Raw genomic sequence first — 23,996 nt, 5'->3', positions numbered from 1 at the left:
AATGCTATATTTTGATACTTATATGAAATTAGTTACAATTTATAATAGAATGTATCTACCTATCATTAGATAACTCCTAACTAATAATGCATTAAATGTAATTTAAAATTGTAGAAACTAGTAAAATATTATTACCATTGAATTAATGGTATTACGTTTCACCAAATTAATGAACTAAATGATATTTATTTACCCCTTTTAACAATAATTAGCTATAGGTATTTGACGTATAATAGTAATAGTAAAAATTAGTGTAGACAAAACATTGTTACAAATAAAATTTTACAATAAAAGTTACCCTTAAACTACTTTTACTAGTGCATTGCCAATTTAATTTCTTTAATTTTCTTATTTCTACCAAACAAGGAAAATAAAGGGGCTATGTTTTATATTATATAATTATTTTTTAAATATTACCATAGATTTGAATATTTGATTAATTCTGGAAAGTAATATAATTATGGTTGTAATTTATAATTATAGAAATGTTGACTGCTTTTCGAATTTAATTATCTAATATATCTGTATTGGTAATAAATTAAATTATTTAATATGCTGAATATTTGCTTTCGAGTTTTGAAAGTTGAAAACTTGGAGCTTGGTATAATGGTATAATATCATGTTATATGTTTAAACATAACTTCAAAAACATATAACCTACAGCAGCGCTCACCGGTAAAGTGGTGTATTCCGTAAATGTTTTTGCCTTTTTAAGCAAGCAACCATAGATTAAGTATTTCATCTATGAAGCAACTGATAACGACGGAGTTAACCGACCTTATCTTCTAAGGCCGTACTCGGGTCTCGGATATTTCTCTCAACAGCTATCAGTTAATTACCCATTTCTATTTTCTTTATTTTAACAGGTCTACCGTCTATGATCTTTGTACTCTATAAATCTAGGAACACCGTCTCCGCCGGCAAACGATATCTCATTTATATTTTTCGTAAATTTCTTTGTCTATAGAAGATAAACGATTGGACACTTAAGTTGAACATTTTGACATTTGTATACCAAAGTTAGTAAGTCAGTATTTTCCTGTCATGTTTAATATTTATGCTTAGTATAAACTCAAGTGAGTTAACCAATTGAATAATATCACCTACTTACTTATTTGCTTTTATCATATAATTTGTTTTGTGCTTTAGGAACGTTAAACCTATCTATGAGATATTTCAGCAAATTGATAAAGAACATAATTTTTACTAAGAGAGATATGTCTTCACTCAAACTATTTTTGTGGGAAAACGTGATGTTTGTCAACTCTGTAATTCTGCCTGGTGAAATAGAAAAAAAATATATGATAACTACCTTAATAACAATAAAAAATAACACGAGACGTTTGAATATGTGTCGTAAACCAGATGATACTGTTGTTATATTACTGCAAAGATTTGCCTTGAAAATACAGCAAGCCAAAGTAAAAAAAAAGATTAATGAACCAATAACTGATTGTATTTTCTTGAAAGTTAATGGACAAACTGTCCCTGATGAAACAAAATGCAGTCAAGTTTTTGATGGTAAAAATATAAACATTTCACTCGAAATAAATGATAAAACTTTGTCCGTCATGGTTGATCTACCCATAATAAATGATCTACTACTTGGAAAACCTTACAAGTGTCTAATGTTATATCCTTATGCATTTGACAAAGGATATAATGTATCGATTTTGAAAAGCAAATATACTTGGTATAGAGTAAAATCAAATAATGTTGTTAAGGTGGGTAATAGTATTGCATATATACCATCTGATGATGATATTAAGTGTAAATTAAAACTAGTTTGTGAACCTTGCAATGAAGAAGGTCACTTTGGACCAACAGTGGAGGTATTGTCTGAGGAAGTTGTTGATAACATCATAGATAATTATCCTTTTGAGAAAAGACTAATCGATAAACCGAGTAATAGGTAATATACAAATTACAAATGAATAAATGTGTTATAATATACTCTTAATTAAAAAATAATTTATTGAACTGAAAATTGTATATTTACTGATGTTCTACAAAAGTGATTTCTTATAAAGAAATACTATAATTTAAATATTTAACTTCTTTATGCTGTAAGGCTGTATGATCTTGTATCTATTATTTTTTTTTTTTTTAGTGTTAGAGTAATGAGGAAAATAATATTACTCACTTGTTTGGAACATTGGTTTATATTTAAATGATATGGACAGCATTTTTTAAAAATTTAATAATTTGCAATTATTCCTTACAGTTTTAGAGTTCTATCATATAATATATTAGCCGAAGATTACACAAAAACTAAGGAAGCCAAAAACGAAATGTATCCATATTGTTCTGCATCTATATTGGCATCTAGCTATCGGAACCCTCTTCTCTTGAAAGAATTAACAGGTAAAATTGTATTATTTATAATAAACATTTAGTATTTTATTACACAGTTGTAAATTATTGGTTTGTACTATATAGCTTATGAAGCAGATATATTATGTTTACAAGAAGTGGAACTTAAATTTTTCAATAGGGTATTAGTTCCTTTATTAAAACATAATTTTAATTTAAACGGAGTTCATTGCAAAAAAGATGGTAATAAAAATGAAGGCTCGAGTTGTTTTTTTTCTGCTGATAAATTTGTGTATGTATTATTAAGATATTTAAATTTGGATAACTCTTAAGTTATTTATTGTATGACGTTAGCATGCTGGAGCAATTTAATATAAAACTAAATGATCACGTGGTAGTTGAAATGTACTGTGGGCCTCTCGTAAATGCTATTTTAAATGATGATCAGTGGAAACAAGGTCTACTAAAGAAAACTGTCTTGCAAGTAAAACTATTTGTTTATTACATATTGTATATATTTTACTTTTAAATTAGAGTAATATGTTTTTGAAAAATATGTTTATCGTTATTTAAATTATAGTTTGTTGGTTGTTGTGTTATTAGATTTTACTCTTGGAAACGCGGTGCAGTAGCAAGCATCTGTTATTAGTTTGTAACACCCATCTGATATCGGATCCTGATGGTGATTCCATACGACTATTGCAATCATTAGTTGAACTTGCAATTATTAAAAAAATTAAAAAGACTGTCAAAAATCATGTAAATATTAACTGAATTAATAATACATAACTTGAGAAGCAAAAGAGACTGAGTACTTGTTTTACTAAAGATTGAGATTATAAATTATGTTTTAGATGAGTTTGACATGTATTAAATTAATAATAACACATCAATAAATATCTTTTATTAAGTTTAACACATTTTTTTCTTTTAGTCATAATTATGAACTTTTAGTCTCTTTTGTCTTCAGAGTTGGATTAAATTTTATTAAATTTTTTTTTAACTTCGATTTTTCTATGCAGTTCTCTGATCGGAATATATCTGTTATATTCTGTGGCGATTTCAATAGTACACCAGAAAGCGGAGTTTATGACTTGGTGACTAATTCATTGTTACCCGAAGAACACAGTAATTTATTTAATACAATTTTAAATCGTATGATACATTTTAATGACAATAGCTTTTTTTTTTAACTTGAGGACATTGTGCTGAATTGAACAATTTAAAGGATAAAATTGATTTTAAAATGTATAGTGCATACAGCACTAAGGTGGATTACAGTAATTTTACTCAAACGTTTTTTGGTCTTTTAGACTATATATATTTTACAGAAGATCATCTGAAACTTTTACAGGTTATTTGATCAAATTTTTGTGGTGGAAAATCATAGTTTTTAATGATGTTTGTTTACTTAATTGTTTTAAGGTATTACCTATGCCATCACACGAAGAGGTCATTGAAAATGTTGGTCTCCCGAGTGTCACATTTCCTTCGGATCACTTGGCTTTAATTGCTGATTTCAAGTTCAAATGTACTGATCAATTCTTTCATGCCAAAAAGATATATATTTTTTTTAATACAATTTTTTTTTTTTTAGAACTAACTGTAGGTGAATCAATATAATTCCCATTTTTGGTGAACGAGTTCAAGCCTAGGACTTGATGTCTGTCTTCGAAGCAATCACTAATATCGTCTGCCATAATATATTCTAGTAGCTAGAATAATCTACTAAAACCCATCTTATTAATTCTTTATCATGTGTTTGTACTTGCAATTAGTTAAAAAATGTGTTAAAATATACAGTCAAAAGCAACAACTTTGTTGTCAAAGATTTAAACTATTTAAAAAGGTAAAGTAAGAAATATATATTTACTCGTTTTACTTATTTACTCTAATTATATAAAAATTAACAAATTTTCTTACAACACATTTCTCATTATATGATTAATACTTTTCTTACCAAGTAAATCAAATAAATACTACCTATACTTATTTTAATACATCTTGTATTCATTAACATATGACAAAATACCGTAGTGATAACTAATAGCTTGACCATTATTATAGTCTGAATTAATTAGGAGAGTACCCATGTTGAATATTGATTCGGTCAAAAAAACTTACATTTTTTTTTTAATTTTTCCAAGAGAAGAAAATAGTTAATTCTTCAACTAGTGACCTGCTGCATGACACCACTACTCATTCAATTTTGACTGTACCGTTTTTGTGTAAAGTAAAATAAATTTGTTAATCAATTAATCAAACAAATATATTATACTGCACGTCACTAGTTTAGGGTTAAAATCTCAGAATTGAACAATGTCGCATACTTGTTTATAATATTACTAGTTTTAATTTATAAATATAAACATTGTTATTGTAAAAAATTAAATATTAAAAAAGAAAAGTATAATTGTTCCACTGCGGCATTGGCTGTAATACTTAGACTGTTAATATATTTTCCCAAACATTCAAGCAATTCTTTTTTATAGTCAAAGTCTCCATCTAATTCTTTTATAGTTTAATCTTCTATTACCCAAAGAATACAATCGGTGTCTCTTATTAATCATTCGTTGTGGGAAATAATTATATCACCTGTTGATTAAGTGAATTTTAAATATTTAAAAATACATATAGAATTTGATTTTGTTGTTTACACCACAGTAAGTTATTCTTACCTCCTTTGTAATTGTTAATAGAATCGGCTAATGCATTAATGGACTCAATGTCTAAATTATTGGTGGCTCATCCTGTTTAACATGAATACTATAAAAATGAAACAAAGGTTAAATAATTAATAAGCGTACTAATATTATAATAACATTGGGAGCAATCAGAGTTCGGCTAAAGCATCACATGATTTTTGGCCACTAGACAAGTCTTTCATGTGAATTATGTGTACATGACTGACTAAACCTAAAGTACCGAGTTGTTTCTAAGGTTTTTTTTAGAGTAAGTTGAACAATCACATTAGATATCATGCTGGTGATTATTCTGCAGCTAAATACTCGCCAGAGTGTTTATTGTATTTACCCAATTTCTGTAGTTGATCAAAAACATATTATTTCTGGATTATATTACTTAAATCATTTCCTTTAGCAGATAGGTACACAATACACTGATGTTTTCGAATTTTATAGCTACATGCTGTTTATATCTACATGCCAATTGTCAAGCCGTTTTTTGTAGTTGTGATACAGAAAAATTTGAACCAATTAGCTCGCTATGTTCCTGACCGCCTTTTTTTGTCATAGATTTCATTGGTTTTGATATCCTAGCTAGAATAAAATAGAATGCTTTACAAATTGAAAACAATGTAAGTCACAGTTGTAACAGAGTGACTATTTTACTCATAAATATTTCAAGTATTATAATTTTATTATTGAATTAATTATGCAATATTAAAAATATAATTGACTTAAAAATTAATTTATCGATTATTGTCAAAGGGAAAAAATGAGTTTTTAAGGAGGGCTATAAAAAGTTCGAAAATATTTTGTACGACCATAATTTTACGGAAAAATATTTAAACTCTACTCCACGTAAGAAAGGTAGTGCGCAGAATCCAAAAGGCATTACACTCATATGCGCCTGCGTAGCCAGGAGTGATGCGTTTAGGTTTTTGTGCACTACATTTCTTATATGGAATAGAAATTAGAGTATAAGACGAAAATAATGTCTAAGATAGTATTTTATTCTAAACGTAATTTAGCCGACACGTCTTATATTTTGTACTTTTGTAGTTTGAACAAAACCAGTGTCGCGCGCGTCTTGTGGCAGAGATACCAACCCGCACAAAGAAACGCGTTTTGGTTTTTGCGCATTCGCGTTCTCCCGCCGGAAAGTGTCAGTAAATAGCGAGTGGGAACTGCAGCAGCCTTTACACCTCACTAGCTTAAAGTAAAGCTCTCACACGATCAGTATTTGCTATTTAGCGTTAATTTGTAGATTTATTTTTGTTTCGAAATTTCATTCCCTCCAGATTATCATGATATCACAGCAAAAACATACAAGTAGATCAGCAAGCTGTGATAATCACAAATGCCCGCCAACTTTAACAAGCGACCGTGTGTATTGTGTGTACGGAAGACAATATTATGAAAATTCTAAACAAGTTTCTGGCATACTTACTATTAACTTAGTAATCACAATATATCACAATATTCAACCTCCAATACGAGAGATTTCCCACCGTGTGGCGTCACTGTCACAACAGCATCCCTCCGTTTTATCGATCCGTTAGTAGACGGCCGCCCCCAAGACAAAATATTAAATATAAAAACCAAACAACCGATAAACGATTGCAGCTAACCATGAGTGGTCCCGGCCCTTCAAAGTCAGCGATAGATAATGCAACTGCAAGTAGCACTGCAAGTAACGTCAGTTCGATTCCAAGCATAAGCCAAGCGGATTTTGTCAATCCACAGCAGCAACATGTCACTGACCAACCACTGGCATATAGCTATCCGGCTCAGCCTGTGCAGTTCCAGGATACCGTCAATGTGGTCTACTCAAATTCTTCTGATAATCGCAGCTACATACCTGTAGATTCGATTACTAACAGCATAATTAATTCTACTGGTACAGGTTAGTTAAACTAAAATATTTTGTTAAAACCTACGTTTTCATACCTTAAACATTTTTTGTTAACCAAATTTTAACAATTTAAAATTATCTCTTGTTTTGGTCCTAAAATATAAACTCCTTATTTTATTTATTAAACTGTCTATTAGTTTTGTCAGTATTAGTCTATTTAGAATTACTCATTTTTATTTTATTAATAGTTTCCTATATTTTATTTTATTTTGTTTTACCACTAGTGATAATATTATTATTTTTGATGCCTTACAACGTTCAGAATTCTATTTTCGATAAATTAATAATCTATATTATGTACCATAGCAAGAAATGCTGTTCAGAATTTTTAAATATTTTTCTAATAGATAGTTTTATTTTTCATATAACCATTGGTAATAAATATTATAGTTAGCTCACTTTATTGTGGCACATATATTGGCATTGCTATAGAATGCTTAACTGTGTTTTAATACAAAGGCACCAATTTACATGCTACGTAAAAACTGGCCAGTGAGCTATCCAAAATATTTGTATTCAATTATAAAACTTACATATAACATAGAAAGGATGAGTGGCTTAGTGGATATGGTGCTATTGTGTAGCGCTCATTGTCGCTAGGTTTAAACGCATTTACCGGCAACTTATGATCCCCTGGGATCCTAAGCCTTCTCCTGGGACAGACTTCCAACCTATTCTGGATAGCAAATTTGTTAAGAACCCTTCCTGAAGGTAGCATCATTTTAATTATTGGGACACATAAGCCAAAAAATCCTAAAAATAGATAGTTCTCAAAAAAAATATGGATTTACGTAATCAGGTGGACTGCGCAAACTTTTGTGTGCAGTTTGTTTATTCATTTTTTTCCAGGCGGTAATAGAATAAAAAAATTCAAACTACGCAGTCCTTTAATTTTTAGATATGTATAATAAATTTTAGCAAACCAACTATTTGTATAGCTAATTTGCAGATTAACTGTACAATTAAACAGATTTTTTAAGCTGGCCTTAAGATTATAGTAAATCTTTTATCCATGTAACAAAACTACTGTCATTTTGGGCTTATTTTTGGAGGGTTCTTTTAAGTTTCTCTAAATACCAGTACTGGTTGTTAGTCGAAGAGAGAGATGGCATTTAGGCGTAATCTAGAGTACTTGACTAGCCTGAAAATGACAATTTAATAAATAATTATGAAGTTAAATTAAGAAAATATTCAATGCAACTGATATGTTGTGCATCCCTATAATATAATGAGATTATGTCTATAAAATTCTATTTGACTTGGTATCTCGACCCATAAATGGAGCTTCCCATAATCGAGTCTTGATAATGTGACAATGAGTGCTGAACACTGTTGCATTACCCACTTGGTTAATGGCTACTCTGTTCCAATACATAAGTAATGTAAAACTAGTCTACTTATAATTTATAAAAACCAATATTAAGTATAATGAAAAAGTGTTATGTCCTTAGAGTGTCGTTGTACAACTAATGTCTAACTGAATGATAATTACTACTTTAAAATATTTTTTCAGTGTGAACAAAATGTTGGCTCCACAGTGTTTGGTAGTAAGGATGTTATTGAGTACCAATTAAATTATGATGTCTTCCATATATAGCAAGCCAGTGTCATCTGATTATAGATTGTACTACATTTTGTACAAAATGTCTATAAAAGGCATAAAGTTTACTTATAGCTTAGTATAAAGAATTTCCTAAATAAAATTCTAGCACAGTAATTCTCACAATTGCATTCAGTTTACATTAACATATTTTTGCAGTTTCTGGTTTAGAAATAGTAATACATTTAAACGTGATAAAATCACTGTCAAACGCTTTAGTTTGATTATGCCCATTGAAAAAACCTTTGAAAAATGATGATCTTAATATGTAGAATAGAGGCTGACATATTATATTTTATTCTTTAGCAAGGTCTCCAATCCTTTTTTGATGGCAAGCCGAATCTGAGGTACACAAAAACTGTTTGGGGGAGGAGAGGTAATGAGATTAAAGAGAGAAAAGAATCATTTTATTATTATTTTAATTTCGAGCTGAGGAGGTATTGTTTTTAAAATAATATGATTTTATTTATTATTTTATGTCTGGATCCACGATATTTTCTAAGGCGCTAAATTGATTTCTTAATTTAGCAAATCTATACAAGTTGCATGGTGCCAGAAAAGCTAAATACACACAGAATTAAACTTTGTTTTATTAAAATAAACTTTATAGAATAATATAATTTTATTTTTACTGAAAATCAAACCGACCCAAACCTAAAAAATAATGTATTGACTTTAGAAAAATTATAATTGACTTTTTCTTGAAATAATACATTTGTCAGTTAAGGTTTTTCTGATGCTTTATGCTATATATTGTATCAGAAATTGTTACCAAAGATAATTATTATATTGGTACAAAAGTATAAAATGTTTACCACTTCCTCTTTAAAATCGAGACTAACACCCAAAATATTAAAAATTATTTAACTTAAAATTACTGTCTGCCCTAACCTTTTTTAAAAAAAAATTCAAATCGATTAACATTGACAAACCAAAAAAAAATGATCATAAGCCATTTCTCTTAGGAGTGGAGACTTTCAAAATTTTTTTTTTTTCGAGCTTAGTTTTAAGACTATGACCCTTACTCAAAATGTTGGTTTTAAACTATCAACATAGGTAATTATATTTTAATAATTGTGTTATTATATTAGAGTTTGTAAGGTTAAAAGGCAGATCGAGTTATATTTTTTGGGTTTATATAAACATGATAAAACCCATGTTTTTGGTAATTATTGGTTGATTTTTAACAGATTAGATTATATTACGATTTTCACATGTTAACCCTAGAATACTAACCTTATTTTTACCCTTTTATTGCTAACCATTTGTCGGTTTGACAAAATGTACATAAATAAATAAAATTACTCCGATTGTTTTTTTTACTTATTATAAAATAAATATAATAATATAAATAAATAATTATAATATATTTTGTGTTATTTGAAATCATCACTTAGACATTAACCTTTGTCGTATCAATGATCTAAAACAGCATGCATTTTGTATGTACAACTTTACGTGTATTACTAACTATTCGTTGATTCGACAATTTAGATTTTGTGCAATCGAAGGTCGACGATTAACTGATAACAATAGGGCTTTTAATTTTATCATTAAATATACTCAACATTATGTACGAGAGATAGATAGAGGGTAGAAGCTCATATGACAAACATGCTAAAAATAGTCAGTTGAAAATTATCAGTATTCGTCGAATAGACCAATGGTTAGCGTTCTAGGGTTAAATAAAAAAAAAAAGATTTTAGTCTAATGCTAAATTTATTTTTAAAATCTTAAAAAAAAACTAGGTAGTTGAAAGTATATCAAAACTATAATTTTGTCTAATATATTACTTATATGGTATATCCAATTTGATTTCTTGTAAATTTGAATGATATTTACTGATTTAAATTTTTTGATAAATGGTAATGATAATATATTTATTATTATTATTTACTTAATTTTAAACTATAAATCAATAGTGCAATGTCTAAAGAATTTTACAAACAAATTTAGTAATTATTTCATTATTTTTACACCAAAAAGCTACTAACTATTCTAACTTTGGGTCAGTACAATTTCTCATCTATAGAATGTATTTATTAAAAAATAGGTTATGTGTTTTTTTAGTTTTCTCGATCCAGTCTAAAATCCATCATTGTAGCAGTGCGATTATAATAAAAATTTTGTAGTTGAGAAAGTTATTGCAAGTATATACCGAAAAAAAACAAAAACCTAATACTTACTCGGCTTTATGTTTTATTTTTTTTGCTATTGTTGTCTATATATATGTATTGCTAAATTTATTGCACTTTTAACCACTACATAGTTTAATCAATATTATTATAAAACTTAATATTTAATTGATACATTAAATCATCAAATTATTCCTGTCTAGGTGATAATATGGCAGTTATAATGAAATCCACACCACAAAAACTTCAATCTTTATCTCCAGTTTCAACAGTGACGCTTACAGGACAGGTTTCTAATGCATCGGTTGCAACAAATGTTATTACAATACCTAAACAAATGGCACTGAGCGGTATCACTTCTATTAACTCTTCTCCAACAATTATGCCAACAAATGTACCTTTGCTAAGTTTGAACACATTACGGCCACATACTGTGCAAGATGGAATGAATAAAAATGTGCAAAAAGTTTTATTACCTGGAGTCATTGGCAGTCGAGCTGTTACACCAGGGGTGAGTTGTTAATGTAGTATAAAATACATTTTTATCCAAATATAATACATTTTATTAATTAACACAAAAAAAGTTATAACTTAACATTATATATTATACATTATGTTCTGTAAAAGTAATTTGAATGTGACCCTATTATATTCATATTGGTATGTGTAAAAATAGACAAATGAATCAATGTTCAAAATATTATTATTTTTAAAAATAATTGGGCGTAAAATTATTTTGAATATTATGTTGCAGCTTACTTTACAATCTCTTCAACAAGTACAAGGTGGTCATATATTATTGAAAACTGACTCTGGGCATTACCAGTTACTGCGTGTAGCTTCCCCTGGTCAAGTATCTGGCTTTACTTCAAATACTGGAAATTATAAAATTCAAAATATACCGCCAGCAGTTTCTGAAGTGATTTTTAATTGATCGTATTTATAATAATGTTATAAATATGTATTATATAGTAGTATTATGATGTAATATGGTAGTTGATCAGTAATTATTAAACTTTAAAATGTGCACTGACCAACAACCAAGATTAACACTGAATTAAAACATTAGCCTAAAAGAATTTTAAGTAAATTTTTTGTAACTTGATTTTTTTTCAACTATTTACATTGTTGTGTGGTGCAAGTTGCAAGTATTTACAAAAAAACCTAGTTATTTTCTCCACTCCCCGGAAATACATTGAACATGGATATGTTATAGCTTTATGGTCCGTATAACCACCAACATTTTTTAATGAGGTACAATTTTATATATACTGAAAATATAAGTAGGTAATATGTTTTTTGTATTTTGGCTACAAAAAAATGTAAAAATGTACGTAATATTGAGGTTGACTGCTAGATCATGCCACCTGCACAAATTTTGCTCTTTATAAACTCTACAAGCATCTTGACCGATGACGTGGACTTTGCCACTCTCCTGTTCTCCAGCAGGTTGGTCTTAGCCTCCACCTGGATCAGACTCTACCGAGCCGTTGCTTTGTCTGTTATGCCCTTGACAATCTTCTTAGTGAAGTTCTTCTGATTTTGGTTCGCCTTGGCCATAAACCAGTCCGGTTGAAATATACATGTTATTACACATCGTCTCAAATTGTTATCTTCAGGAATAAAATGACAGTGAAACGGGATATCAATTTTACTAAATACTTCACTATTACTAATTACTATGTATATTACTGTGTACTTATATACTTGATTTTGATTGGGTGCTGTTACGCTGACTTATTTGATTTTTTCATAAAAAATTTGACAAAGATGGGGTATATGTGCGATAACCTTGTTTAATTCAACCATGACACTGCTTTTGTTATCCTTGATAGACATTTTAATGTTTTTGTATATAAAACGGTCCTTGGATGAACATAAACTACTACTATTTGAGTAAAATAGTAATTTTCTAGATAAATTGGTCTTAGAGTGGTCCTAGGGCCTCAAAACCCTTCTTAGCAGGTAACCCAACGGCCTTATCGATTCCCGGTGTCGGGTTGCCCAAAGACGTCTTCTTCTCTGAAATAACAACCCTATTCAAGGCTGCTAAGTTTAGAGCTGGCCGTCGATGGTCATTGCTTTGCAAATCAACAATCTACTTTTGCAGGAAAAATTTCCCAAATTTGCATTTTAAAAAATCTAACCCGGCGAGGAGTGCAGCTAGAGAGACGCGCAACCCCGCGTTGTAATTGCTGAGTCACGCTCTATTGCTGATACTAAGCGCGCCAGGATTTGATGTGTTATTCATACAAAAAAACAACTTGTACTCACTCGCACACAAAATACTTTTCTTTCTAATTTAACCTTATTTGGTGACTTCGAGGGCGTCAAAACCCCCGAAACGACCTGCCTAGCGCCTAGGCAGATGTTCCTGGCGTCAAAGACGCCTATAGGCAAATTTTCGCCTTATACATATTTATAATATATATTTTAATTTATACATAGACGTATTAAATATATGGACAATTATAATTTCAGAGCAAAGTTTCTATTGCTGGTTCACATACTACTCCTGTTCAAGCAACAACCCAATCACAAGTATGTTTAAAATTAATGTTATTTATTAATGTGGCAATGTTTAATCTCTGGTGAAAATAATTGGAAAGTGACACCATAATTAAGAACCAAAAAATGGAAAGACACTAGTCTTTTATCTTTAAAGTTATTCTATTTGTATGTTTGTTAATATAAATAAATATTTTATAACATAATAAAAAAAATTATATAATTTATATAAATATATTAACATTAAATAACTAAACAACATTAATATTTAATTAAATATAAATAAATTATTCACATTATAATTTGTGTTTTACATTTTTCAAGGCACAACAAAAAATTCAAGATACTACTAAAGAAAAATGTCGCAAATTCTTGGCCAATTTATTAGATCTTTCGAGGAAAGAGTCAAAGGCCGTGGAAAAAAGTGTGCATGTTTTAATTCAAGAGTTAGTCGATACTAAAGTAGAGCCAGAGCAATTTTGTGTTAGGCTTGAAAAGCTTTTGAATGCTTCACCACAACCGTGTCTTGTTGGTTTTTTAAAGGTAATATTATATTCATTTCAAGTATTTATTTTCAAAATAATATATATTTGTGATTTTATAATTGCAGAAAAGTTTGCCATTTTTAAGACAATCTCTCATAAATAAAGAGTTGGTGATTCATGGTATAAAAACTCCAAAAATTAATGCTGTGACCCAAGCTACAGTTACAACTAAACAGCAAGTTATGGTAACGTACAAATTAATTATTAAATCTGGATGCCTACCATATATTTATTAAGGAGTAAATTTTAGGTAGTTTTTGATAATCATAAAAGATCAATGGATATCCTAGATTTCTGCTTTATTGTTTTAAAGTTATTCAACTAAAAATGCATAAAAAACCCAAAAATACAAATATTATATTGAACTTAGTAGACAAAACTCTAGGATTGGTATTTATAATAAGCAATAACTGTTTTGTACATTAAAATGTTTGTTATAAAATAATACTGGAGTTGAGATATAAGTACATACAATGATTACTAAAATTTTAAGGAAAATAAACAAATATAATTCAACAATTTATTACGTGATCTAAATTTAAATTTGTAGTTGGTATATCTTAACCCTCGTCTCTTTCTTAATAAGTATTATTCTATTTATAATTTTTTTTTTTTTTAGAATACACAAATGGTGAGCAATGTTTTAAGTTCTGCTACAGTTCAACCAAGTTTGAGAATGATGGCTAATCATCCGACTTTAACACCAACAAGACCTATCAGCTCCACTAAACAACATAGGATTATCTCAGTAAAGATAAAATTAGTTATAACTACTATATGAATTATGAGTTATAAGGTAGTTCTCAAAGCTTTGCAACTGAATGATTAATCGAGTTATAGTTGTGGGCGCTTAAAGGAAAAATATAGGTTGTGATTTCTAGTTTTTTCTACATTAACTAGAATCGTTTAAAGATCATCCTCCATTCCTACACAGCAGAAAATATTAATACAGTTTGGTTTTTATATAATTTATAAATACGTCTTCTGTCATAATATGTTATGCCAGTGTGTTTTAGGATATTGAATAGTTCACTCCACTGTACATTATCAAAGGTTTTCTCTAAGTCAACAAATGCAAAAAAAAGGAATATAAAGGAATATATATATTCCTTCTGATTTGAATTCTATTAGTATTCTTAGTGTTATGATTACCTCCCTAATTTCTATATTAATATTTAACACCAAATGCTTTCATCAATCCCTATCATTCGCTAACTGTGTTCCATTGTCAACTCTTAACGGTGTTAAATCATTGTCGATCCTATTTTTCCAACCTTGCCTGGGCCATTTTGTGGCCAACCCAAAGGGACTTCTGACCTCTGTACATGACTAGCTCATCTTAGTCTACTATTTCTAAAGACTAATTAAATTTATAACATTATAAATAAATAAATAATTTTTGTTTTCCATGACAGAACCTTTGACTTGAATTGGGGAATTAGTCCAAAATAACATCTATTTGCTACTACTAATTTTAGTTTTATTTCTTCGTGTCTGTATACGTTCTCACTAATGTTTATTCCTAAGTATTTGAAATTTGTTACTCTTTAAAAACTATAATTATATACATTTTGTGTATATAAAACTGTTATGTTTCACGGTCATGTCTCATAACTATCATGTACTTGGTTTTTCTCGTTTACTATTATCAAATTTTTTCACCTTCCATAAATTTGCTCATAGTTCTCTTTTGGTCTCCTTTATTATTTACATTATTGTTATTTATTACATTATCCGCGTATCTTGCCACTATTTAACTTAATAAACAAAGTGTTCTCAATTGTAAAAACTAAGTTCTCCTTAAATATACAAATACATTTTTAGTATGTTACTCAAAAAATGTAATATTCTGAGAATACTGATAATGGGTTGAAACCAGTATTATCTATTAATGATTTTGTACCTTTCTTAATTGGGTTTAAGGTGTATGAAGTTTTAGACCATAAAATTATGGTCTAAATAAATTATGGTCTTATAAATATAAGATTATATTTATTTTCGCCTTTAGCTATTTATTCAGGTTTTGGTTGATTAGGTTATACGGGAGCAAAGATTTGAAACACTATATCTCATTTACATAATAATAATAAAAACTGCATGTATAACAAAATCTATCGAAGTTTATAATTTATTATTTTAAAACAAATTGTATTGAAAATTAATGAATGTGTTTGGAACTTTTTTCCCAATATTTTATTACAAATGCACACATAATATATTAAGATTTTTTTTTTTTAGCAACGAGCAAGGGTTCAAACTCCATTTGGTATTACTTCCATTAATAAAAAAATTGGGTCAATTCGTATTCCACCTCCATTAGCTACCTCACAAACTGGTTTGTTGCCTTTACCCCTTACTACGGTTTCGCTACCACAACCAAAAATAAGTAGTAGACAAATGCTTCCTAAAGCCACACCTTTAAAGAATGTTGCTGGATCACATAAACAGATTAAAACCACTTCAACTACAACTATGCATTCAAATAAAATGCCCATTGATCAACCTTGCACACCTCTGACTCCAAATGTATTAACTCAACCAGCGACAATTAACAAAGTTAAAATAACATCTGCTAATGAAACACCTCTGGCCTCTTCTTCCAAACCTCCTTCAAAAGAAAAAAAACAATTTGCATCAACTTATGTGTGAGTATGAGTAGTTATTGAATACCTACATTAAATGTATGACATATTTATTGATTGATTTAATAAATGTTGTATTTAATAAAGGCCTGAGGATGATTTTAATGATGTTGCTGCTATGGGTGGAGTAAATTTGGCAGAAGAATCATATGGAATATTAGAATCTGCTGAGTTTGTTGGAACTCAAATTAGATCATGCAAAGATAAAACACTTCTACCACAAAACTCTTTGACTGCAAAAATTAAAAATATTGGTATTTATAACAATTTTTTTTGTACTATACATCATGAAGTATATGCTAAAAGTTAAATTTGATAATTTGCGGGCACCTGATTTGGAAGCACTTGGTGTAACAAGCTTAAACTAGGTAAATTTTGAAAAAAGTTTGTGGTATTTTGGAAATTGAAAAAAAACTTATAGAAACTTTTTTTTTTAAGTTTTGTAGGTTCGTCTAAAAAACCTTGTAATAAATTAAAAAAAAATTTCATCAAACAGTCAATAGGTTAAATACTTTTCTTTCTATCAAGGATGCAAATTTGAGAAAATGGTGTTTAAATTTTAAATACCAAAAATCAATAAATAGTGGTAATTTACGAAACTTCTAAACTCAAGTTTCAAGTAAATTATCTTAAAAGATTTTTCTTTTAAATAATTTAAAAATAATAATAATCTTTTTTACGCCAGGTGTTCCTTTTCATCATTTTTTATTGCAAACTTTATATTTGTGTAGGGATTAAAAAAGTAGCTGAAGTATGTGTGTGTATAAACAAGGTTTTCAATAACTATTGGAAAACTTAACTTTTTTGTGCTATTTAAACACAACATGTATAATGTGAAGTAAATGATACTTACAGGGTGTTTCAAAAGGGTTCATCTGATTTCAAAAAATCGATGTCGCTTTTTTTCAAGTGACCTATCATTATGTCAGAGCCAGCATTGAACGGGTTAGCCATTGACCATAGGACAAGCCAGTAGTGTCAGGAAAGGGCAAAACCTTATTCGCCAACACCGTATTTTTAATATTTTGACGAATCACGTTTCCGTACTTTTCCCTTTCCTACCAAAAAAAACAGTTATAATTCAAATTAATTGATGAATTACTTAATATAATTTTACATCAGTAGATCGTGGATTTAAATGAATCGTATAGGAATTAGTTTTCAGACAAAATAAATAAACTCGTGTACGAAATTTTTTGCCTATTAGTTAAAAAGGTTTATTTATAAAGTTTAAAAGGTAAAATTCACATCCACCTAACCTAAACTACTAGCATCTGAAAATAACTTCTCTCTTGAGATAATGATGAATAGGGTGAATCCTCTCTTTCAGATGGTTTGTCCGTCACAAAATACGATTTTAAGATTTATAGCCTACTGAAATCGGATGAATCTTTTTGGGAGGCTTTATATTTAATAGATGTTTGGCTTTAAAATATGTGCATTTTTTTTTTTGCATGGAACTTGCTTGAATCATTTTATTTTTTATTTTATACCACTTAATATTTCAATAATTTATTCAAATATTTTATTTTATTTTACATCAACGAACATTTTCTTTAGAGATTCTTCACGTGGATAATATTATTTGCATGTACATTTTTAACCTTGGATAAACTTATGTTGTTTGTCTAAATTCGATTTACCGGAATAATGTAATAAATATAATGACTGTACGATAACCAGTCTTTAATAAATATGTTTTGAGTAAATCGCAATAAAAGTTATAATAAAGAAGTACGAGAAATGTGCCTATGGAAAAAAAATAACATTACAGTCAAACCCTCACTTTGCGAAAAACCTTAAACGCTAATATTCAAAAATTTATTGAAAAGTGCTAACGACCAGTCATTAATTTCATTACATTATCCCGCATTAAATAACAGATGTGGAAGGATGTGGCTAATTTGAACACGGGACAAACTTAAACTGGATTCAATTTCATTGGAATGATCATTAACCAACTATCAGTATTTTTCTTAAATCTTTTGGACTACTATGAGCAAGTTAATTAAATCCAGTTGAAATCTGCCTCATCCTTCCATAAATCAAAGATTTAAGTTATTATTTGACTTTTAAACATTACCAACTAAAATTTAACACCAGCCTTTAAAACAATATTTTTGACTTGAAAATTAAACAATTGATTTTGATAATATAATGCAATAAAGATTTCATTAAAAGCTTATTTAACTAAAAAAATTACTTTATAGAAAAATGTAATTAAAGTAAAGTGTTGAGAGTTAACAACTCAACTATTAGGGTAGTACGCCGTTCAAAGACTTGTGCTATGTTATGATTTATGTGTAAGTAAATTATGTAGCAGAAAAATAATGATTTGGTCTATAAAAATTTGGTAATAATAACTTTTTAATTTGGGGTTAAATTGCACTAACAATAATAATATGGTGTATCATTTGCTTATAATAAAGACAATTTCACGAATACTGTTAGAACAATACTTTTTTTGCACACTTATGACTGATCAACTATAGATTAAATTAAATATGTATTTGACATATGTGAATTATAGTTGATTTACTAGAGTATGTGAATATAATTAGTAACCTCAGGTACATCAGAGCTATAGAAATACTTCAAATACTAACAGAAGAAACAACATAAAATTAATTGAAAAAAGTGAGAACTACTTAATAGAAAAAATTATAAATTTTAAGTATTTCTAAAATTACATACAGTACACAGACAAACATAAATTTGAATAAAAACAAAATAAAAGGTATTAAAAAGTGTTAAATCTATATCGCAGAACAATGTTTACGCCTTTGCAAGATGTACATTTTTTTGCTGAAATTTTGTGTGAGTTCACGGCTTCACGGATATGGCTGGATGGTTGCACTTAAAATGTATTCAACAAGGTGTTGGTCGTAACTCAAGAAGTCATACGAAAACGTTTACTTAAATTAGATTCCGAAAGAGTAGCCTTTAGAAGGAGAAATCGCTTATGACAAAAATTTTGCAGTAATCAAGGACCTAATTCTTTTTAGCATGTTAATGGTTACGATAAACTTCAGTGGTATTTATGGATTTTGAAGAAATATAATTTGGTTAGAAGCAGCTTCAACAAACATTGACAACATTAAAAAGTCATCGCCGGTATTTTGTGAAGGCTATCAAAAAATCGAACGGATGCCCTTTAACTGTAAGAATTGATGTTGGTACAGAAAATGGATACGTTGATACATTTCAACAGTTTTATCTTCACAAGTCTAATGGCCCAATAACCCAAAATAGTAATAAACAAAAAAAAAAAAATAGGTAATTATAAAAATATGTATTTATAAATAAATAAAAACGTATGTGAATAACGGAAAAAATAGATCGGTAAAAGGAAGATAGATTTAAAAACATATTAGCAAAATAATTATGCATTGGTAATGACAATAAATGTATAACTAAAAACAAAAAATATTATTCATAACGAAAAAAAAATGATTAGTTAAAACAAAATTTATATTGGCAATAACGAAAAAAATACTTCGTTGGTCACTTCAACGCTTCAGTCGTTTTGTTTTTTAAACAATAAAAATGAGTAAGTAGAACAGTAACGAAAATTTGTTTACCAATATTAATTAGCACGTATATATTAGGATTTATTTATAGACTAGCAGGACTATAGATAATAAATGTACTCTAAAATTCCAAAAATGAAAAATGTTTACCCCTTCTCGCTATAAACCTTAAAAAAATCTCCAAAAGAGTACACATTTTTGTAACTTATTACAATTATTGAACTCTATAAACTTTTTGAAAAATATCCAAATGTTTTCGAAACTTGTTTGTGGTATTCAGAAGACATACATTTTAGAGGTTTAGATATGCTTTTTTTTCGCTTTTTTAGTGTAGTGTTAGAAGATGTAAAAATTAGACTGAAGATTTACCTAGTGTGATCCTTTTATAGAAAAAAGTTTTTCAAAATTTTGTAGTTTTTTATTAAGGAATAACTGAAAAAACACGCTTACAAATTAAATATCAAATTACATTATCAAATAACTTCATGAACAATTGATTAAATTTCTGACCTGACTTTTTTTTTTATTAATTGTATAAAAAAAACAAATAATGTTGTATAAAAGGGAAACATTTTTTTGGTTGTCAAGCTCAAATGTTATGGGTACGTAAACTTATTAGGTACGTGACTTATTTACTGCGTAAATAAAACGGCTTGGTATTATCCAAAAACAACACATTTCTTATTTAAAATAACTAAAGAAGATCTAGTTTTCACGATTTATTAATTGACATGGTTAACATTTATTTAAACCTCTATTTTTCTACAAATATTGCCTATAGAAAACTCCTTTAACAGTGCCTGCGTGGGGGGCCTTTACACCTGTGTATTTTTGTTCGAAAACAACTCATTTTAATTCAAACGTACTGTTCCTAAGAATACTTCGATTTAAGTTTTAAAAAAAATATTCTTAATTTTAAAATTGTGCCACGACCAATGCCTTGAAAATGTTGTGAAGAATTCAAATGCTTTTAATAAACTTAAATCAATGTATTCTTAAAGACAGAACGTTTGAAGTAGAAACATGTGGTTTTGTACAAAATAGATCCTATATGCGTTATAAAAGTTAATAAAAAATAATTATGTTCAAAATAGATACGTCTTTTCTATGGTAATATGTATGTTTAAACATTTTAGCTTAATGTTATGTTTTAGCAAAAAATTGTCTATACGATGCGCCTTAATGAATGCTAGTGTAGAAGCCCCTTAGGGGAAAATATCAAACTTCATAACAAATCTAACTAGAGCTTTTATTTGAATAAGCATAATAATTAAATTCTGGAGAAAAAAATATTGGTCAATTTTTTTGAACTTTGAAACCCTGTAACTAAGTATTTAAATAACCATTTTGAAACTGCACTCGTATGTATTATGCTTTTACCATTATGTGATTATTTTCATAATTTTTTGTACAAAAATGTATTTCAAAGTAGAAGCTCAAATTGGATTTTCGATGAAATTTTATATTTTTTCTTAAAACTATGTTTCATTATAAAATAAGTCGTGAAAACTAGATCTATCTCATTTGTTTCGAATAACAATTATGGTATTTTGATTATAGCCATGACGTGTTATTTATGCCATGTTTACGTGACCATTTATTTTGAACTGGTCAATCAAAATATTGATTTTTTTTCTTTCCAAATATCATTATTTGCTTTAAATCATAAAAAAATTGCCCAAAGTCAGACAGCTTGTTGATTATTAATGGAATGATTTCCTTTTTTTTTTTAACTTAATATATTAATTACCCGCTGATAATTAATTTTTATGATATTTTATTTTACGCTATTTACGTTATTTTTTGGTAATAATAGTAATTTTATCTTTTTTAAACATTTTTACAGTACTTTAAATTTGCTGATCCACCAGCCTAAATGTTAAATATATTATTTTCAAATCAAAAAATTTATAAGATGTTAATGTTAAAAACCAAATATCTAAAGATACTTTTTATTATTTAAAAACCTTAAGTATAAAAACATGATTACAAACACTTTATTTATATTAAATACTTTTTACCGTCTATTGTTTTGCATAGAAAAGTTTATTTGAAAATTATTTTATTACTTTCAGTTATAATAACCTTGGAACTACTATACCCACTGTGTTTGATTAAACACTAAAAAAATCAACATTAAAGACAATTATTTATTTAATACTTATGTACTTTGTTTCATAGCTATAAGAGAAGGCATACAAGAAGTAGCACCCGATGTACCTGCTCTTATTTCTCATGCACTGACTGAACGTTTAAAAGGTCTGATAGAAAGGTTTTCTACAGTAGCTGAACACCGTACAGATTTTAACAAAGTAAAATTAAATCATTTAAATTTTAACTTTTGATCTTGATTACTTTTTTGTATTATTATTAAGGCTGATGCACGTTATGAAATGACTAATAATATTCGAGGTCAACTTCAATGCCTTGATGAAATTGAAAGAATTCAACGTAGAAAACAAGAAGATAAAGAACGAGAGGTATTAATGCGTGCAGCCAAAAGCCGATCCAAAAATGACAATCCGGAACTAGCTATATTAAAAGCTAAAGCCAAAGAGGTATTTATAATTATTTTTTTATGATTTTAAATAAAGTATACTTAACTAGTCATATATTTTTAGTTACAAAGGGTAGAAATGGAAGAACTGCGGCAGCGGGATGCAAATTTTACTGCTTTAAATGCCATTGGCCCAAGAAAAAAACAAAAACTTGACCCAAGCTCTAGTCTGCAGGTATTACTAAATGTATTTATTAAATTATTATTTGTGATTACAAAATAAAATGAGTTTTTTTTTTGGTAGCCAAATGAGGTTAAAAATTTGTAACATATTAAATGTTAATTTTTTGCTTAAATTTGTAATTTTTTTAATTTCAGAATTCATGTCCAAGTACAAGTTCAGCAAACAGACAAATGGTTAGTATTGCTTTTGTTAAAATAATTAAATTAAATAATTAAGTTTTTATTCTATTGAAATTATGATTGTACTAGTTGTTTTCATAGCCCAATAATAATGTGTAAAATAAAAAAAATCTTACCATTTTCTTTGCTATATATAGGTCCTTGGACAAAGAATAAAACGTGTTACCATGCAAGATGCTACATTTGTGCTGGAGCAGGAAAGAGACATCAGCCGAATATGTCGAAGGAGAAGAATTTCGATGAATCCTTTTTTTTAATTTAAATTTTATTAGTTAGTTTTAGTTTTAGTTAGTTAACGGGTGGGCCCAGAATGGGCCCATGCACTCAGACCTACAGGTCCATTGTGCACACCCTCTCACCGAAGTCCTGTTTCACATAGTTTGTCATAGTTCATTTTTTTTACTTTTTTCTGTTTCTTCTTATTGTATCTTTTAGTTCAGTCTACAATACCAAAATCACAAATGTTTACCAGTAAACTTGTTGATTTGTTTTGTTTTGTTTTTTTAATTTTTTTTTTTTGTTTAATAAAACTCAACAATGACCTTATTATTTAATTTATAATTTACTACAGTGACCAAATTTTACAACATATGTAGCAAATGTGCCTATAAGTGTTGATTAAGAAACAATGATATTTTTTCTTTTTTTTTTATGTATATAACAATATTAAATAAATTATATAGATTGTGTGTGTTTGAATTGTTTAATTAGCTGCCTAGTATAAGTAAAAATGTCTTTTAATTTTTTTTCATTCACATATTCAAATATAATTTATGTAATTTTTTTTTTTTAAATCTTAATAGTTCATCAAATGTTTACTTTTGTATTTAAAAGTAAATAGAAAGTCTAGTCTAAAAATTGCTGTTCTTGGTATGAGATTTTCTCATATCAAAAACTTGATAACCTAGTCACTTGATTGTTTGTAAAGCTATTAGTTATAGCTAATAATATTATCTAAAATTATAATATATTAGAATATTACGTGTATAATTATAGTATAATAGTATTATAGTATTATAGTATAATTATATACTTTATAGCTGAGAAGTATAAATCAAAAACATAATTGTATAGTATTTCTTTATTAGTTAATATGTGTGACTTCATTTATTAGTTATTACTAAGAAGATTAAGTTAAACAAATTAAATATTTGTAATACAAATCTATGATGCTATCCTTCCTAGTGTGATGTTATAACAAGATAAT

General features: G+C 28.2%; 2 protein-coding genes across 12 annotated transcripts; both read left to right on the top strand.

The window, feature by feature from the left end:
- Nucleotides 1–661: 661 nt before the first annotated feature.
- On the top strand, nt 662–4,032 carry LOC126844177 (2',5'-phosphodiesterase 12). 3 transcript variants are annotated; one of them, XM_050582099.1, is made up of 10 exons: nt 662–1,019; nt 1,150–1,912; nt 2,225–2,364; nt 2,440–2,605; nt 2,668–2,797; nt 2,917–3,072; nt 3,336–3,441; nt 3,513–3,667; nt 3,739–3,844; nt 3,911–4,032. In XM_050582099.1, coding segments are annotated over exons 2-10 (1,707 nt in total). In that variant the 5' UTR covers nt 662–1,019; nt 1,150–1,166; the 3' UTR covers nt 3,913–4,032. The 3 variants fall into 3 exon arrangements, with proteins under 3 accessions (XP_050438056.1, XP_050438057.1, XP_050438055.1); XM_050582100.1 differs by having other exon boundaries at nt 662–1,023; XM_050582098.1 differs by having other exon boundaries at nt 662–1,076.
- Nucleotides 4,033–4,049: 17 nt separating this feature from the next.
- LOC126844176 (transcription initiation factor TFIID subunit 4-like) lies at nt 4,050–23,782 on the top strand. Of its 9 annotated transcripts, XM_050582092.1 has the most exons (17): nt 4,050–4,162; nt 6,057–6,213; nt 6,296–6,551; nt 6,621–6,900; nt 10,848–11,155; nt 11,399–11,563; nt 13,126–13,185; nt 13,477–13,695; nt 13,763–13,882; nt 14,317–14,445; nt 15,936–16,342; nt 16,427–16,593; nt 22,051–22,181; nt 22,245–22,427; nt 22,491–22,601; nt 22,745–22,783; nt 22,927–23,782. In XM_050582092.1, the coding sequence occupies exons 4-17, from the start codon at nt 6,627–6,629 to the stop codon at nt 23,044–23,046; spliced, it is 2,433 nt and encodes an 810-aa protein (XP_050438049.1). In that variant the 5' UTR covers nt 4,050–4,162; nt 6,057–6,213; nt 6,296–6,551; nt 6,621–6,626; the 3' UTR covers nt 23,047–23,782. The 9 variants fall into 9 exon arrangements, 6 of the variants coding, with proteins under 6 accessions (XP_050438049.1, XP_050438048.1, XP_050438050.1 ...); XM_050582091.1 differs by having other exon boundaries at nt 6,296–6,900; XM_050582093.1 differs by having other exon boundaries at nt 6,262–6,900.
- The last annotated feature ends 214 nt before the right edge of the window (nt 23,783–23,996 follow it).

Source organism: Adelges cooleyi, unplaced genomic scaffold (assembly GCF_023614345.1).
Source record: "Adelges cooleyi isolate 19-005CV unplaced genomic scaffold, UGA_ACOO_1.1 ACOO_flye_CR_arks_rails_tigmint_CR_PRNA_651, whole genome shotgun sequence".
In the NCBI taxonomy this organism is placed as follows: Eukaryota; Metazoa; Arthropoda; class Insecta; order Hemiptera; family Adelgidae; genus Adelges; species Adelges cooleyi.
The sequence above is the reverse complement of the archived record's forward strand: the minus strand, read 5'-3'. Positions and strand labels throughout refer to the sequence as shown.